At 42.5% G+C, this 19,701-nt stretch overlaps 1 protein-coding gene across 1 annotated transcript in view; it reads right to left on the bottom strand.

The window, feature by feature from the left end:
* LOC126463248 (inter-alpha-trypsin inhibitor heavy chain H4-like) overlaps nucleotides 1-19,701 on the bottom strand; it is a 170,187-nt gene that overhangs the window by 41,958 nt on the left and 108,528 nt on the right. The window contains exon 10 of the mRNA XM_050096144.1: nucleotides 14,994-15,260. Coding sequence (XP_049952101.1) covers nucleotides 14,994-15,260 — 267 coding nt within the window. The remainder of the gene's footprint in view (nucleotides 1-14,993; nucleotides 15,261-19,701) is intronic.

The following is a 19,701-nucleotide window of genomic DNA, read 5'->3' on the forward strand; positions in this document are numbered from 1 at the left end:
AGCAGTGAAATGGAATTATGCTAGCGTTTGAATTTCAACGACACTCTGGTTCATTTCGGAAAAGGAAGGGACCCTGCTTGGCAATGCAATTGGGACAATGAGCAACAAAGGTTCATGCTAAGTTACTGTAATTTTGCGAGGCAAATGGAACAATTTCAAAAGCTGAGGTCTGCCATACAGTTCTGAAACTTTACGTGCTTTTAGTCTTCCTTGTTGGTTGATTGAAGGTATGAAGCCGTCGATCGAGGAGGTGGCGACAGTCACTCATTGTCGGCCGTCGCTGTTGCAGAAGCTGGATGTTGGCGCGCCTTCTTCTCGACACGGTCACCAGGCGAAACGGGCTCTTGATGTGCGCCAGCTAATGCTTCCCGTCCGCGACACCATGTCAGAAACTATCATCGCGAGTCGAGCGCAACTACATGCTGCCAAACCCCGAAAGCGCGGCAACTCGCGGGAGCGTCACACAACACACCTGCTCCACTCGCTACTCCAGCCAGACTCTTTGTGCCCGCGCTCCACGCGGCAGAGTTAACACTACCAAAGATCCTACACACTTTGATTCTTCACACGACCCATCGATGTAATCGTTCGATAGCAGTTTTCCCTAGGCAAGACCCAGCGTAAAAATACAAATAATATTTACGAAACAAACCAATTATACATCGACATAAGTGCATAAATATATATATACAAACAGTACAACAATTACAATATATAAAGAGACAGAAATGTCATATCTTGAGGTAACAAAACAAGGAAAAAAATAATAGTACAATAGATGGAAATAGGAGGATATGCATTTCCGGCGTTACAACCTTCTCCGAGTTTTAACCAGGAGTCACTTCCCGCTAGACAAGTAAACATCTAACCAAGCACAAGGAAGGAACCCCAAAGAGAAAATTCAAATAAAACCCCCAAAAGATTATAAAGGGCAGGGAACCCCAACTATTTAAATTTAAAAGAATTAGCTCTCCCTAAAGGCAGTGTAAACGCTAAGGCTACACTTAAGTGGCGACCAAAATTGGTTACAAAAGGTCTTATACATTTGCTCCTATTCTTTAAAAGAAACACAAGGCTGCTTAACTTCTGCTGGACGTCCGGTTTGGCTCGTGTAGGATACACCAGGCAGCAACCCAAGCTAGGCGGTCGCAAGGCACGGAGAATCAGGAGAGCAGACAGGCAGGTAGCCAACACATATCCTCCATCCTGAACCGGCAGACCGCGTACAACCAACTCCACATATACGTGGTTGCTTCCCACCTCGTACCTCGCGGCGTCTCAGTAGGTAGCTCGAGCAAACGTCAATTGCCCCTCGCCCCGCGAATGCGGAAAACAACAAGGCAAGCAAAGATAAGAAACATCGAAGGATCGACAATGCACATCCAAGAGACTGGAGCGCCAGTAACGAGCACCACGGCTGAGTACCTTTCGTGAAAACACACTCTTTTTAAAAGTAACAATGCCTATTGACACTAAGAAGGTAAAAGTAGGGTAAATTAGAGTGTCATTGGTGTTTGTTGCAGGATTCTAGTGCAAGTCGTTTACGAATTATCGTATTTTGAAAAGTTCCTACAACATCACCTGAACGATACCTGTCGTAGCACACTCTAAAGAATAACACAAGTGCATACATTAGTTATTTGAATTCTGACCGGTAAGTAGAAAACCATCCATCACAGGTTGTATTCAAAATGACGATCAGCAGAGGGCAATACATACTTTCAATCTGGTATGGTACGACTGTTGCTAGCATTTCAGCGGAGGTGTTCGAGCAGGCTGCAGTAATACGTCGTTGCATACCATCGAGTGTAGTTGGTAAGTTGGTATGCACTTCTAGATAGCATCTTTCAGCTTCATCCGCAGAAACAGTCTACAGGCGTCAAATCTGGGGAATGGGCCAGCTGAGGTACAGGTGCTCAGCGTCCAGCCCAACGAATTGGAAACTATTCGTGAATACGTGCTGTAGTACTTCGTGCACTAATAGTTGGGCAGGTTCCTTCTAGTCCGCAAAGGCACGTTTTCTAACATCCATGGAAGATGGTCTATTAGCAGGCTGTGATAATTGTGTGCGTTCAATGTTCCGTCTATGAGCTGATGGTTCACTATCCCACACCGCTCATTTTCACTCCATAGACATCTCCGTTCCACCTGAAGAAGCCAACGGGGATGGTCAACAGACGAACAGTGTATGTTTTGGCGGTTTATCTGGCCATGATTGATAAATGTGTTTTCATCACTACACAGGATACATAATGATCTGGAGTACCTCCTTTTAATTCCCGTGTACAGAAGTTCACACGATTCTCATAATCGTTTCAATGCAGCTCTTGATAGAGAGAGATGTGATACCGATGAAATCTATGTCGATGGAGAATGCGTAGGACAACTGCCTGGCTCATGCCACTTTCCCGTGCGGATCAACTGCAGCAGCAGCAACAACATTGATTCTGTTGTGGCGTAACAAGACAGCTACGCCACACTGAAGTAGCCGAAAGGCACGCGTAATCTCAAGTAGGCTAGGTAGAGGTCTGAAACAGGATACTTATTAATGTTATAAAGAAAAGTACGTAGCTGCTATTACTTAACTTTTAATCCTTGTTGTATACATTGTTCTTGATGACACATTTCATACGATAACTATCAAACTATGTAAGGCTAATGGCGCCTTGCTAGGTCGTAGCCATGGACTTAGCTGAAGGCTATTCTGTCTCTCGGCAAATGAGAGAAAGGCTTCGTCAGTGTAGTCGCTAGCAAAGTCGTCGTACAACTGGGGCGAGTGCTAGTCCGTATCTCGAGACCTGCCTTGTGGTGGCGCTCGGTCTGCGATCACACAGTGGCGACACGCGGGTCCGACATGTACTAAATGGACCGCGGCCGATTTAAGCTACCACAGATTCCCCTTCTTCTGTCGTCATATGTTTCCTTCCGTTACATTGTCTAGGTGTCCGCCCCGACAGCTGAATGGTCAGCGTGACGGACTGCCGTCCTAAGGGGCCAGGGTTCGATTCCCGATTGGGTCGGGATTTTCTCCGGTCAGGGACTGGGTGTTGTCTTCCTCATCATTTCATCCCCATCCGGCGCGCAGGTCGCCCAGTGTGGCGTCGAATGTAATGAGACCTGCACCAAGGCGGCCGGATCTGACCCGTAAGGGGCCTCCCGGCCAATGATGCCAAACGCTCATTTCCATTTCCATTGTCCACGTTTTCACATAACTGGTTGAAGAGGTTGATAAATAACTGCCGGCATGGTTGACGTGTATTGGGATATCTTGCCGCATACACCGCACGAGAACGAACTGTATTCTTCCTCTTCATACAGCACAAACGTGTCGGCTTTTTCTGCATTGCTAATTCCTATAGTCCACTCACGACCAGCTGCTCAGACTATTACACGCTAACTAATTAGCAAGTCGCAAAGCACCGAAAGAACACACAAGCACACTGTAAACAAATGCCGGCCGAATGGCCGAGCGGTTCTAGGCGCTACAATCTGGAACCGCACGACCGCTACGGTCGCAGGTTCGAATCCTGCCTCGGGCATGGATGTTTGTGATGTCCTTAGGTTAGTTAGGTTTAAGTAGTTCTAAGTTCTAACGACAGCAGTTAAGTTCCATAGTGCTGAGAGCCATTTGAACCATTTTGTAATCAAACGTAACAATATCGTAGCTAGCAACTACGCAGGCTGAATGGCACAAGCAAGTGTCGGTGAGGAAGCTTTCCAAACTACGATAACATCTCGTAAACTACTCGGACGAGAATCCTACAAAAACACAACTGACATTCTAATTAACTCTGCTTTTGTTCGTTAAAAACGTGTATGTTCCACAAAAAATACATTTTTAAGTATTATTACAACCTGTTTATCGTCTAATGATGCGAGCCCCTGACTACCAACCCTTTCTGTAAAACTGCACATCTATAGCTCTTTCCATTTCCGCAGTATTTGCGATGCTGCTTTTAGACAATTCACCCTATATAGGCCATGTAGAAGGGATCATAGACTATCACATGACGCTGGCTTAGAGACAAACTCTGGTAGTACAAACATTCTCACGTGAATTTGACACCTTCCTCTTACAGATCGCATTGGCAAAGTGTCGGGCAAGAATGCAGTTGAAACTGTTTCAGGAAGGTAAAAGAATATTAATAGCGTTAAAAGATACACGCATTCTGTGGCGATACCGGGTGTATATGTTATTGAAAAAGTAAGATAATTGTAAATTCTAGAATTTACAAGTAAAACCTAACATTCACCACCACCGTATGGTAACATTCTGAAATTTCTTATTGTATGTGTTGCGTTGGCAGAAATGTACGCGTTTTAGCTCACGCAGGCTGGTGTGAGGAGGGAATAACTATACTGACGTGAGGTCTGGAACATGACATGGAATTATAATTCAGAAAGCGGACGTAATTAGTTTGATACTTAACTTTAATCCATTAATGATGAACGTCGCTCTTGACGGTACATGATTCGCAATATTATCTGTTCAGGATACATTCTTGAAGATAGTAATTATAGTGACTGAAGATGGCGCCTTGCTAGGTTGTAGCAAATGACGTAGCTGAAGGCTATGCTAAACTGTCGTCTCTGCAAATGAGAGCGTATGTAGACAGTGAACCATCGCTAGCAAAGTCGGCTGTACAACTGGGGCGAGTGCTAGGGAGTCTCTCTAGACTAGACCTGCCGTGTGGCGGCGCTCGGTCTGCAATCACTGATAGTGGCGACACGCGGGTCCGACGTATACTAACGGACCGCGGCCGGTTTAAAGGCCTAACAAGTGTGGTGTTTGGCGGTGTCACCACTGTATGCATAGATTTCAAACTTCTACCAAGAGTTGCTGGTAACTCTTAAGATCTTCACATGCAAACTGGTAAACCTACATCGAAAATTACCACCTCCATGGTGCAAGTTGAGACATGTTTCTTTGTTGGCAATTTATTGTTCTCAGTCCGCCCACCGCTGTGTAGCTTCAGTCTGTGTCAGGCTCTCACGTTTGGTCATCTTCGCGACTCGTTTTAATGATGTTGTTTCTTGTGCAGCTTTGAATCAGAATGACTGATGTTACGTGTAACGGATTTTATGAAATGTTAAGTGAATCTATGAATAAAAAGGAGGACAACAACTAACTATTGAGTAATATAATGCTGCGTTAAATGAAATGAAAAATTAAAAAACCATTGTCAATAAAAACTCTTTTCACCACAATCGTTAGAAGCGTTATGATGTTTTCAGCGTCGGAGGTGAAGGTGAGCTCACAGCATCAGTGTTTCTTGTAAAAGAAGAAATTCGTTACTACGTTTGTTTTGATGAACTTTTTCACATAATACAGGAGATCCACATTGCTAAACGTCATGGTGGCCGAACTCGGATGATTATGGAAGTAAAACCGTGACTGTTGAATCAAACGTTACTTGTCTGAGGTAATACCATGTCAGAAAAAAAAAATACTTTGTAAAGGGGTGTTGTAGTGAAACACGTCGTACATACTGAAATGAATTCCCGATGCCAAATTGACTTAATCGACGTGCTGGCGAATCCAGACGATAATTCGAAGTTCATAATTATATACCTACCACGCTCATTTGACAAAATTTGTTATTTATTGACTACTAATTTTGAAAAGAGCCGTTGAAGCATCATTTCACCTTTTGGATATTTTAACCATCTTTGGTGCCCCAAATACCCTTCATTGCAATAATGGTATAGAGTTTTGCAACCAAGCCATCCAAAGTTAATGTGTATTGTGAACTGACGTCCATGGGAAGCCGAGGCATAGCCAGTTCCATGAAACTGTCGACAGAGTAAACCAGGACTTTGTATATACGTTATCAATGTGACTTGAAACAAATAAAACTGCAAAATTGTCTGAAGGGTTAAGATTTGTACACACAATGAAAAATAGGGCTTATCATGATGGAATACGACGGTCACTATATGAAGACATGTTCGGTGTTCCAATGAAAATGGGCATTGGCAGCTCAATTGTTACATGTTACTTAATAAAAAAAATGCCAACGCTGGAGAAGATTTGGAAACGACGTTAAACATTGCAACAACTGACTCACAAGAACAGGAAGACCACGTTCAAAGAATTGATTCAAGTGAATCAAATATTGGAACAGAAGGAACGCAGGTAGAAACTGCAGTTGTACTGGGTCAAGAAGCACCAGAAACACTTGATTTGACAACAGTTAATATCGAAACACTGGCTCTAATTGATGGTTCTGACGAGACGCTGACAAACTCCAGCAGTCCTAATAAAATTATGCGGATCCAAGAGGCTACCAAAGCTCCTGTGATGTATGTCAATTTGACATAAGACATGGCTGCCACTATTCTAAGACATACTGTTTCTACAATGTCACTGAATAATTTCGATATTGTTCACCTTCAAAGAATAGGGGGTGCTTTTAATTAATCTGTTGTGCCCTACATCCTGGATGGTGGTTAATAACCGTAACCTGTAGATGACTAATAGAACAAATAAACAGCTGAGGCTTAAAATACGTTTTATAAAATACCAAAAAAGGTCTACATTTGCAAATAAAGAAATGAAAGCTGCCTCATGTATCCAAATTCCAAAATCTTCAGCTGAACAGAATCTGAGAATTAAAGTACTGTATGTAGACCAGGCAAAAACAGATGCAAAATCAATAATAGCGGTGCTGATAAATATTCAGAATGACGGATTTTATCACCTTGGTACCAAAGTTGGCAAACTGAAGTCATTATAAACTAAGAACCAATTTACATTTTGCAAGGAATATTTCATCAGCATTGAAGAAGTAGGAAGAGAAGAATTTAGTGTATGGGAAGTGATTGCCAAGCTATCTTCCGTTGGAGAACAAGGTTTCAGATTAGATTAGATTAGATTAGTACCTGTTCCATAGATTACGAATACGACGCTTCGTAATGATGTGGAACGTGTCAGGTTAATAAAAGGTGTCTATACAAAATATTACATTACACAAAATATTACACGACACTTAATTTTTTTATGGGGATGGGGAAATTACCCACTTACTATAACCAAAAATTCATCTAATGAGTAGAAGGAGTTGCCATTAAGAATTTTTTTTAATTTCCTTTTAAATGCTATATGGCTATCTGTCAGACTTTTGATGCTATTAGGTAAGTGACCAAAGACTTTTGTGGCAGCATAATTTAACCCTTGTGAGCCAAAGTTAGATTTAACCTTGAGTAGTGAAGATCATCCTTTCTTCTAGTGTTGTAGCTATGTACACTGCTGTTACTTTTGAATTCCTTCAGATTGTTAATAACAGATTTCATAAGTGAATTCATATATCGTGAGGTTACAGTGATGATTTTAAGCTCTTTAAATAAGTGTCTGCAGGATTATCTTGGATGAGCTCCACCAATTATTCTGATTACACGCTTTTGTGCAATGAACACTCTTTTACTCATTGATGAGTTACCCCAGAATATGATGCCAAACGGAAGCAGAGAATGAAAATTGGCGTGGTAAGCTAATTTACTCAGATGTCTATCGCCAAAATTCGCAATGACCCTAATAGCATAAGAATCTGAACTCAAACGTTTCAGCAGATCCTCAGTGTGTTTCTTGCAGTTCAACCCCTCATCAATGCATACACCTACAAATTTTGAGTATTCTACCTTAGCTACCGATTTCTGATAGAAGTCTATATTTATTAATGATTTCATCCCATTTACTGTGTGGAACTGTATATACTGTGTTTTGTCAAAGTTTAATGAGAGCCCATTTGCAGAGAACCACTTACTGATTTTTTGAAAAACGTCATTTACAATTTCACCAGTTAATTCTTGACTGTTGAGTGTGATAGCTATACTTATATCATCGGCAAAAAGTACCGGCTTTGCATCTTCGTGAATATAGAATGGCAAGTCATTAATATGTATGAAGAACAGCAGAGGACCCATGACTGAATCTTGCGGCACCCCATTCTTGATTGTTCCCCAGTTTGAGAAATCACCAGTTTTTTGCGTATTATGTGAACTGTTTATTTAAACTTTCTGCACTCTTCCAGTTAGGTATGATTTAAACCATTTGAGCACTGTCCCATTCATACCACAGTACTTGAGCTTATCTAGAAGTATTCCGTGATTTACACAATCTAAAGCCTTTTATAGATCACAAAAATCCCAACGAGTGACTTCCGGTTACTCAGAGCATTTAATATTTCATTAGTGAAAGTATATATAGCATTTTCCGTTGAAAAACCTCTTCTGAAAACCAAACTGACTTTTTGTTAAAACTTCATTTTTACAAAGGTGTGAAGCTACTCTACAATACATTACTTTTTCAAGAATTTTGGATAAGGCTGTCAGAAGAGAGATTGGGCAGTAGTTGTTGACATCAGACGTATCCCCTTTTTTATGCAGTGATTTAACAATGGCATACTTCAGTCTATCTGCGAAAATATCCTGCTTCAGTGAGCTATTACATATGTGGCTAAGAATCCCACTTATTTCTTGGGAACAAGCTTTTATTATCCTGCTGGAAACGCCAGCAATTCAATGTGACCTTTTATTCTTGAGAGAGTTTTTATTTTTCTAATTTCAGAAGGAGAGGTGGGTGGAATTGCAATTGTATCAAATGGTGTGGGTAAGGCCTCTTCCATTAAGTGCCTTGCTCCTTCTAATGATCATTTAGATCCTATTTTCTCTACAACATTTAAAAAATGATTATTCAAAATGTTTTCGACTTCCAGCTGGTTGTTTATCAAGTTTCCATTCTCTTTGATGGTGATGCCATCATCCTGTACTCTTGGTTGCCCTGTCTCCCTTGTAATAATATTCCAAATTGTTTTCATTTTGTTATCAGAGGTATTAATCTCAGACATGATGCACATGCTTTTGGGCTATTTAATAACCTTTCTTCATGCAGGACAGTAGTTTTTATAATATTTGGCTGTTCCTGGGTCATTACTCTTTCTTGTTGTTAGATAAAGTTCCCTTTTGTGGTTACAAGATATTTTTATTCCTGTAGTGAGCCAAGGTTTTTTGCATGGTTTCTTATAATTAGATGTAAATAATTTCTTGGGGAAACAGTTTTCAAATTCTCTTACAAGTGTATCATGAAATATGCTATATTTTAAATTAGCATCGGGTTCCTTGTACACCTCATCCCAGTCTAATTGCTGAAGATTTTCTATTAAATTTCTAATTGTTGAGTCATTAATTGAACGCACAACTTTGGAGGGTAGTTTTGAATTACTGAATGGAGCTATGTCATATACTGTAACTAGCTAAGCATAGTGATCAGAAAGGCCATTCTCAACAGGACAAGAATTTATGCTTTTAAACCTATCTTGGTCTATAAAAGTGTTATCTGAAGTGCAATTGTTTAAAAAGTGTTAAACCAAGCAATGCTTGCGCAGATCATCTTTCATATTATGGAATTCTAAAGGCCACAACAGTGAAACTTATTGTAACCAAAATATCTTTCTCACTAATTTCTCACTAATTTCAGTGTGGGATATTGTTCATTATAATCACGTTGGAATGGAAGAATGTTTAAATAACGTAATTTTACAATCAGTACAAACTATTTCAGTAACTGCTAAGGTGATTTTTTTAAATGGATACTGTTTCACCAGTTCCCATGGATAAAGCCTATGTTTTAGCAACGTCTCTCGGTAAAAGTTATAAATCTTGGTATATAATAAGAAATTTCGGACTATTGTCTTACTTTTACAGTAACTTATATAAAATTCGTTGTAGTTGTGGTCTAGCACATAATGTTGCCACGAAAAGAAATGTAAACATCTGTTTACACTGAAGTGCCAAAGAAACTGGTATAGGCGTACGTATTCAAATACGACATCCGTAAACAGGCAGAATACGCCGCTGCGGTCGGAGACGCCTGTATGAGACAACAAGTGTCTGGCGCATTTGTTAGATCGGTTACTACTGCTACAATAGCAGGTTACCAAGATTTACGAGAAAGTGAGTTTGAACGTAGTGTAGTAGTCGGCGCACGAGCGATAGTACAGAGCATCTTCGAGGTAGCGATGAAGTTAGGATTTTCCCGTGCGACCATTTCACGAGTGTACTGAATATCAGGAATCCGGAAGAATATCAAATCTCCGACATCGCGGCGGCTGGAAAATATCCAGCAAGAACGGAACCAACGACGACTGATGGGAATCGTTCAACGTGACAGACGTGCAACCCTTCCGCAGATTGTTGCATATTCCAGTGCTGGGCGAACTATTCAACGTAACATCATCGATATGAGCTTTTGCAGCCGAAGGCCCACTCGTTTACCCTTGATAACTGCACGAAACAAAGCTTTACGCCTCGTCTAGACCAGTCAACACCGACATTGGACTCTTGGTGATTGGAAGCATGTTGCTTGGTCGGCGAGTCTTGTTTCAAATTGTATCGAGCGAATGGATGTGTAGGGATATCGAGATAACCTCACGAATCCATGGGCCCTGCATGTCAGCAGGGGACTGTCCAAGCTGGTGTGGGGCGTGTGCAGTTGGAGAGATATAGACCCCCTGTACGTCTAGATACGACTCTGACAGGTGACACGTACGTAACTATCCTGTCGATCACCGGCACGCATTCATGTCCCTTGTGCATTCCGATGGATTTGGGCAATCCCAGCAGGACAATGCGACACCCCACACGTTCAGAATTGCTACAGAGTGGCTCCAGGAACACTGAGAGTGGGCCATCCAACTCCCCAGACATGAACATTATTGAGTATATCTCTGATGCCTTGTAACGTGCTGCTCAGAAGAGATCTCCACCTCCCTCGTACTCCTACGAACTTATGGAAAGCCCTGCAGAATTCACGGTGTCAGTTACCTCCAGCACTACTTCAGACATTAGTAGAGTCCATGCCACGTCGTGTTGTGGCACTTCCAGGTGCTCACGGAGGATGAAGACGATGTTAGGCAGGAGTAACTGTTTCTTTGACTCTACAATTTAGTTGAAGATGAATCTCTATCTGGAACACATTGATAAATCGGACGTAGCGGAACACGTGTATCAGGAGCGTCATATCGAGAACATCGCACTGTCGTGCGCGCTTGTGGAGAGAGGCTATTGAGATTTATAAACAGCATCATAATTTTAGCAGAGAAGAGATAGGCGACAAATTAGGTAAAATATGGACGTCGACTTTGAAGCGACGATCGGTAACTTTCTATCGAGACTGTTGGCGCTGTCAGAGATAGTCTCGTAGTCAGCGTCATGTGATGATGGACTGTGGCGCCCTCTATAATGCCTATATATTCGGCGCTCGCACGAGTTCTATTTCAGTTAACTGCTTCGCCTCTGAGGATGTTTCCCGCAGCCGTCGATGAAACTTACTGGAAAAAATTTTACACATCGACCACACACTGTCAATCCGGAAGCTTTTAGTGACGTCGTCGACTGCTCATAACAGAGCACTCCACCAAGCTGCAGCTCCTGTGTGGTTCACGTGCTGATGTCAAAGTGAGCCCTTCTTTTCGTCTTTCGCAGCGCAAATCCGATGGCAGTCATATGTATGCCACAAATGAATGTTCGAAGCCGTACAGCCATGTCACTTTGCAACTCAACTTCAATCATCGACGTGAATTCGTATAGAGACTCATTGTCTCCGACGTGCTATGCCCGACCGCTGGAGTTCTATCTATGGCGTTTCACCATACAATGACTTCTTTCGTCAGTTCCTGAAGTCGCCCATCCGTCACCACTCCAGCACCAGGATGACACTCAACTGTACTTCATATTATCACCACGCCAGCACCACCATGTCGTGTACAGCCTCGTCGTCTGCCTCCAGTTACAACTGCTTCTGCCCGACAAGCACGATTCAACACCAAATATCGTTGACACTTGTCAAGGAACATCGTTGACACATGGGAGGGAACAGAGGGATTAATGTGGAAACGTAACTGCCTATTATATTTTATGTACAATGTAGATTCTTTGCTTCTACATGTTGTCTGAGGACTTTGCACAAATAAACAACATATGGCGTCATTTGCAGCTGACTTTCGTACAGTGCAACTAACTGTTACTTGCTGTGTCGAATACATTGTATTTTCATACGATACTTACAACAGATTGCTTGCGCATCGCTTGGTATCACGAAAGTGTGTCTGGTCTAATAGCGGATGGCTGTAATTTATGTGTAGCAACTCACAGAGATCCAGAGTGGGCTTTAATTATTGCATTGCAGCGAAATTTGGTAGATATTATAATACGTTAATACAGAACCGATTTAGCTAGGAATAAAGTTTATTTCCAATATTACCCAACAGGTGCAAATCTGTCTGTGAATGCAAGAAAAACGTATAGAAATGTTTCCGTATATAATGGATTATGAATGGGACTTGGGCAGAAAATACCAAGTAAGTGAGGAAGGCATAATGTTGATTTTATTACTAAACGCAGATTACACAATTTGTTCAATATGAACACCGATTGCGTCGAGGAGAAGCCACATCCATACAACGACATGATCAACAGTTTCCCAAAGGAGTTCCAATGGAATTTAAGCAACTTGTTCCTGTATGCTGGTCTTCAGATCAGGTAGAGACAGAACGTCTTCCTTGTAAAAGTCACACTGATTCAGACCAGGTGGTCTTGGAAGCCATAAATCTGGGAAACCTCTGTGGAGATAAAACGTTGTTGGAAGGTTGCATTTAGAACATCTCTCACTGAGCGAGTGACATGTGTTGCATCCTGCATGAAAACAGTGCTTTCCACACACATACTCTCTTCCAAAGGAGCGATGACATGCTGCACTAGTAGGCCTCGATAACGTACAACTGTCAAGGAACACTTGACGGAGTGTGATGTTTTCAAGAAGAACGGACCGAGGATAAGGTGCTTATGATTCCAGACCACACAGTCACATACGGAGAGTGCAATGGTTCTTCGCGCGCAGTACCCCCAAATGAGGCAGCTCTGTGTATTCACAGCATCCTGTAGCGTAAAATATGCGTCGTCACTCCTTAAAATATTTCCCGGCCACATGCCATCTACAGACCGTGGCAGAAACCGAAGAGAACGTTGCTGCTGATCATGAGCTTTCAGTTCCTGCACCGTCTAGGTCTTGTACAGGTACCAGTATAAAATAGACCGCAAAACTTTCCGTACTACTGACCAAGAGATGGACACTTCTCGTCCAACTGCACGAGCACTAACGCTACCCAAGGCACGTGCTGCATGGTCAGTTACAGCAACAGCAACCTCGTCAGTAACTTCCACCGGAATAGGACGCCTTCTTCTAAAAGGTATCACACCAAACTCAGCGTTTCTTCGAATTTCATTACCATCTTCATTAAACCATATAATATTGGGCTTCTCCTCAGATATTTCCGTCGGCGACAATCTCTCAGTGCAGCACTGGAATTTCTGCCGTTCACGTAAAAGAGTTTCACAGACAGCTCATGGTTTTTCTTCTTGATAGCCTTACTGTTCACTCACGTTATGGCTTGTCAGATGATAGCAAGGATGCCATGTCGTCAAACAAAAAGTCTGCACCTCGTAGCCACAAGTTGAACTAATTTGTTTCCCAGCGTAAATCGGTTCCGCATTAGGATATTATCATATTTACCAAATTTCGCTGCCTTACGTTAATTGCAGTTCACACTGGACCTCCGTGAGTTACTCCGGTTTTTATTTATAATGTAATCTCTCTTTATATTTTACTATTTATCCCTGCACAACTCTATGAGTGAATTACGTTTCCTACTTGACCTTCTATATACTCGCAGAATCCATGCGCAAAGTAGTACAGGACTATTACAATTCCATGAGTGCATAATTACTCTTTGTAATATTCTCTCTGGTGTGTTGAATGGGCTTCTAGGATCTTCTCCGTGTCGAATAGCCGCATTAAATAATTGTAATTTTGCTATCGAGATTACTGGAAGAAAGAGATTGAAAATATGTTGTATGCTACTCAAGAAAATATATACTGACCATTTACATCAAAGGTGTGTAAGGAATTTCATTATATATGTATTCTCTAATTGGAAATTTGCACGGAGGTGTCGTTTCGTTGGTACTCAGAAGGGAACTTCCGATGAATTGGAAACGAACCTGCAATTATTAGACCCAAGACCTCCATTATTGCATCGGATAATTAAACTCCATCAAAGCAAACTTTCCGCTTGATCTGAGGTTTCCCGACTGATTACGCAGCGCAAGAAAACCAAGACATTTTATTTACACAGGATTGCCGATCGCTTCGAATCATCGAGACTGCGGACTAGGAGAGTCATCGTCCGATTCTGATTAAACAAGTAAAGCTTAATTATAACTTTCTTGAGCGACTGTGATGACTGTGATATTGATGCTTATGAATGAGAGCATTAATAAAATACTAATAACCTAACTTTCCTCCTCACCAGCAACCAGTATAAACACAATATTAATTAAGATTATAATAATCACCCGTTACTTGGGAAGATTGCTGTAATTAATATTTTATACAAAGCAGGATACCAAGTAGGAGCGCGTAAGTAGGATGCTGCAGTGCCAGTTAGGTATTCAGCTCGCATTGCCGGGAAATACCAGTCACGTTTGTAGATTAAAAAGTTGATGCTCTAGACCAGTGGTTCCCAACAGCTAGTCCGCGGACCCCTTGGGGTCCGCGAGCTATGCCAGAGGGGTCCGCAAGATTCTATTAGAATAAAAAATATATTAAATACATTTCGTATGATACTCAACTGTTATTTTTTAAGGAGTCTGTTACACTAAACACCCAGATTTGAAGCAAAGATTTTGAGCAAAAATCAAAAATTTAACAATAACAATGACGGCTAAATTGGAAAAGTTTTAAGCTCAATATTTTTTCAATGACTGTCTTAATTTTTTTCTACTTACCAAAACGACAAAACGTGTAAAAAGAATCTTAATTTGGCTTTTTTAGGTACCTGATACTGTGATGTGACAAGGTACCAATCATGCTCGATGAGGGGGTCCTCGAGAAAATTTTGTTGGGAACCCCTGCTCAATACTATTGACCGGCGTGTTACCCTGAGAGCGATGTCCTTGGCCCTGGTGCGGAGTTTCGATGGGTGTGGCGGCGTCCTGGTCCAGCAGCTGGCGCACCGTCAGGTAGGCCCACAGCCTCTCTGCTGAAGCCACGTTGACGGCAGCTGGCTCTGGTACGCGGTCCGTCGTGTTACGGGACGTGCTCAAAACGACACAGATCAGCCGTCTGGCCCAGGGGGCAGGCGGCCCGCCACCACCAACTCCCCGTCGTCGAACAGGGTCGAGAACTTCACCTTCGTCAGTGCGTCCTCATCCACCTGTTAAAAAACTCATTTTGTTAACCAACTTACGTACACTTCTACGTGTTGGGAATTTTATATACCGATTCTGACGTTGAGTACGGGAATAGTCATAACATTTAATTTTAACCTCCAATATCTGCACCAACATGTCTATACACTTGGAACTCACTGAAATCCTTGTGTTTCAGTATCATAGCACGCCACTAGAGGAGGCTAAACTAAATGGTGCAGCCCGTCTATAATTTACCAAAAAACTGGGCCATTTTCTTTTGGCTCTTGTAACTGCTTGCTACGGTTCTGTGGTGCGGGTAGCCGGCCGATGTGGCCGAGCGGTTCTAGGCGCTACAGTCTGGTACCGCGCGACTGCTACGGTCGCAGGTTCGAATCCTGCCTCGAGCATGAATGTGTGTGATGTCCTTAGGTTAGTTAGGTTTAAGTAGTTCTAAGTTCTAGGGGACTGATGACCTCAGAAGTTAAGTCCCATAGTGCTCAGAGCCATTTGAACCATTTTTTGTGGTATGCGGATTTCAGTGCGTACCAGGACTACAACAAGTAGCTGAAATCCAACAAAAATTTGATTGCATAACTTTATATACGTACCAGCTACGTTGCCAGTTTAATGATACAGTCTAATGATATTGATTATTCATTTTAACAAAAGAACTCCTTTCATCAGCTATCGCTCTCAGTACTCATGTGGTTATTGTGGCGTATGTTGACGGATAGCAGAAAATCTTAGCACCAAGAAAGAGTTGAGGAACAAAAAGGAAAGTTGGTAGGCGTCTTTTTATATCTCAAAGACGAAGTCTATTCAAATTTCGCGCCATTCGCACAAGACTGGTGTTAGTACCTTACTACGACGATACAAAACAGTTTTGCGATGCAAATCATTTCTGCTTGAAATACACGCTGTAATTGTCGTGAGTGTTATTACCTTTGATTAGTGGGTTGAAGTCAGTGAAGAATGCCTTTGCCGCGCGGGATTAGCCGAGTGGACTAAGGCACTGCAGTCATGGACTGAGAGACTGGTCCCAGAGGAGGTTCGAGTCCTGCCTCGGGCATGGCTGTCTGTGTTTGTCCTTAGGATAATTTAGGTTAAGTAGTGTGTAAGCTTAGGGACTGATGACGTTAGCAATTAAGTCCCATAAGATTTCACACACATCTGAACATGTTTTTGAAGAATGTCTTTAAGGCGACAAAGACACCATTACCAACATCTCTCCGAGATTGAAAAAGTCGCATAACAGGGCTACGAGAAGCTGAATGTTGTTTCTGCGATATTGCAGAATGACTTGGCAGGGACTCAACCCACGGTACATGACTGCTAGCGGTGGTGCTCGGCTTACGGCTCTGGCGCGTCGTATTGCAACTGCAGCAGCAGTTTGAGCAGCAGTTGACACCACATTGACACGACGGACTGTTACAGATCGATTACTTCAATGGCAGCTCCGAGACAGACGCTTTAGCATACATTCCACTGACCCTAAACCACCACCACTTGCAATTTCAGTGGTGTCAAGTGAGAGCTCGTTGGAGGGCAGGTTGGAGGACTGTTGTGTTTTCTGGTAAGAGCTGGTTCTGCCTCGGTGGCAGTGATGGTCGTGTGTTGGCTAGGCGGAGTCCAGTTGAGCGTCTGGAACAACCTGTCTGCATGCTAGATGCACTGGAACTACGACTGGAGCTATGGTCTGGTCTGTGAATTTAGTATGACAGCAGGAGCACTCTCGTTGTCATCCCACGCACCCTAACTGCAAATTTGTACGTCAGTCTGGTGATTCGACCTGTTGAGCTGCCATTCGTGAACAGCATTCCAGTGAGTGTTTTCCAGCAGGATAACACTCATCAGCATATCGTTGTTGTAACCCAACGTGCTCTACAGGGTGTCGACATGTTGCCCTGGCCTTCTCGATCATGAGATCTGTCTCCGAATTAACACATGTGGGACGTAATCGGACGCCAACTCAGTGTCATCCACAAATAGCATTAATCGTCCCTGTATTGAATGACTAAGTGCAACAGCCATGGAACTCTACTCCACAAACTGACATCCGCACATGTACAACACAATAGATGCACGTTTGCATGCTTCCATTCAACGTTCTGGATTCTATACCAGTTATTAATGTATCAGCTTTCCGCATTTGCAATTTCTTATCTTGCGCTTACATTAACTTGTGATCTTCCATTGTTAATCACTGACATATTTTACCCAGCTAATTTACTTACTTAATAACACCAAAAGCTCTCTAGCACTTTATTGTTACACAATGTCATGAGACGATTCAAGCTTCCCAGAGTGGAAAGCTAGCAACAATGCTCAGGTGGCAACAAAATCCTTGAAGATTACATTTACCCTTCCATTCTTTGTACTTAGTGAGCACAGGGGCAGAAATTAGCCAAAACATATTGTGCTCATTTATTGACAGGCTAATGTCAGATCACGGCCATTGGGCACCACTACTAGCTATGGTTAGTGTGGATCGGAACAAGTCCAATCTAGAATCTTCCAACGCATTAAAATATGTAAAATATTCTCGCTCCTGACCACACATCAACAAACATTATGCTTCAAACTCCCACATCGACCGCTGCAAAGGACTGAGTTCGGTTTTCATGCTCTTTTATCAGTGAATTCGACGTGCACCTCTCTCTTCAACTTACGCCAAAGCATGTATTGTGTCTTACTGAAAAAATATCGTGACATCAATGTTCATATCGTGAAGTCTGGTTTGTATAAAGTAGGCTTTTCTTCCTGCACGATTATTGAGCGCTTTATGGATATAATGCAATCTGCCATTCCACAGCTATGCAGTCAGAAACAATGCCTTTGAAGCATGGATCTGGAGACATCAATATCCCAAATTCTGTTCGTAACTCTTGAACTCCATAATCTGCATCTGACATCCTCTGTGGACTCTTGGAGTACACTCTCAGAAGCACGTGGAAGTTTAAAGAAAGTGCATAGCGTTATTAGCTTCCAGAAATAGCGCTGAGATAGGGTGTGGAGGGGTCACATCCTTTAAAACACTTTCTACAATTATCGTTCCATAGCTTTCTTTTATTTCCGATGTTAGGAGACTCTCATCCACTACACAAATAGTTCTGGTTCCATTAGCGACGTATATTTCCTCATTCCTTGTGCTGTATAAGTTGGGAAAAGTTTTCTATTCAGCCAAACTGCAGTGTGTAAATTGGTTTTGCATTTTGGCAGCATCTGAATCTTGTGGCATTAGAGGAAACTGCCACCTCAAAACTGGAGAGCTGGGACGCATGCACCATCGACTGTGTGCTGAAACTGCATCCTGTATACACTGTTGAAAAGCACAGATGTAGCACCTTGCGTTGCATATCAGCACCATGCGTTTTCTTGCTGACATGGTAGTCAAGTGCAGCATCAACCATGCCTCCTTCTCGTTCCCCTCCTCTCCCGTCCCTTCCCTTCCCTCCCCTCCCCTCTCATCCCCACTCATCGCTCTCTGAAAGTATGACTGTGGCACCATGCTGGCAAGGACACTTTTCCTGCCACATCTCGTAGCTCATGTGTCTTAAAGGCTGTGCCAGTCTCAGCGCTAATTACAGTTTGTAACCGCTACTCTTTTATAACGTCCCCACACCAATGACTGTGATACTGGTCTGCTATGAAGCTATGCTTATCTCTCATTTGTATGATATCACATTAACTGACAGTGGATTACTGTTCGACAGCTCGCAGTGTGACAAAATCACGCCTACTACTAAGTTTTCTAAGTTTATTCTAAAGATAAGGCTAGGTCAGGCTGTTTCACATATTGCCAGCTTATGTCACTAACAGACTATGCTTACAGTAACGCTTCGAATTTCTGTTTCTACCCTCTTGATCATCTTTCTTTTAGGCATGACTGCGGAATTTCTATGCAAACAATGCTTCTTGTTCTTCTCCTTCTTCGTCTTCTCCTCCTCCTCCTTTAGCATTTGTTCCAATAGGCGGCAGGGTGCACTCAGTGGAGCCGTTGTCTCAATTTTGTTTGATCGTGGGCCATGTTTGAATGAATCGGGCCATCAGTGTCTTGATTGCCCCTTGGGTCTCTTTCTCATGAGCTACACTGTGTAGGCTGCCTTTGCTACAGTATCGTCCTGTGTGTGCACCACATGTCTGAACGATCATGGTACGCTTTTTCATATTTTCTTCTGGATCAATCTGGCTCCAAAACGTTTCCTGATACTGTCGTTCGAAACGTGATCCAGGTGTATGTCGTCACCTGGACATCTAAACATCCTCTTCTCCATGACTCCCAGTCGTCGTTCTGATTCTATTGTAGTTGGCCAGAAATCAGTGCTATAGAGAGCGATAGGGTGGATGATGGCAGATCTCTGAATTCACATAATGCTGCATCTGATAATAGCAGGCGATTTTTGTTGTTATTTGTCGCTTAATGCAGTTCAGACAAGAAGAGAATAGAAGCCTTCG

This window comes from Schistocerca serialis, chromosome 1 (assembly GCF_023864345.2).
Source record: "Schistocerca serialis cubense isolate TAMUIC-IGC-003099 chromosome 1, iqSchSeri2.2, whole genome shotgun sequence".
In the NCBI taxonomy this organism is placed as follows: Eukaryota; Metazoa; Arthropoda; class Insecta; order Orthoptera; family Acrididae; genus Schistocerca; species Schistocerca serialis.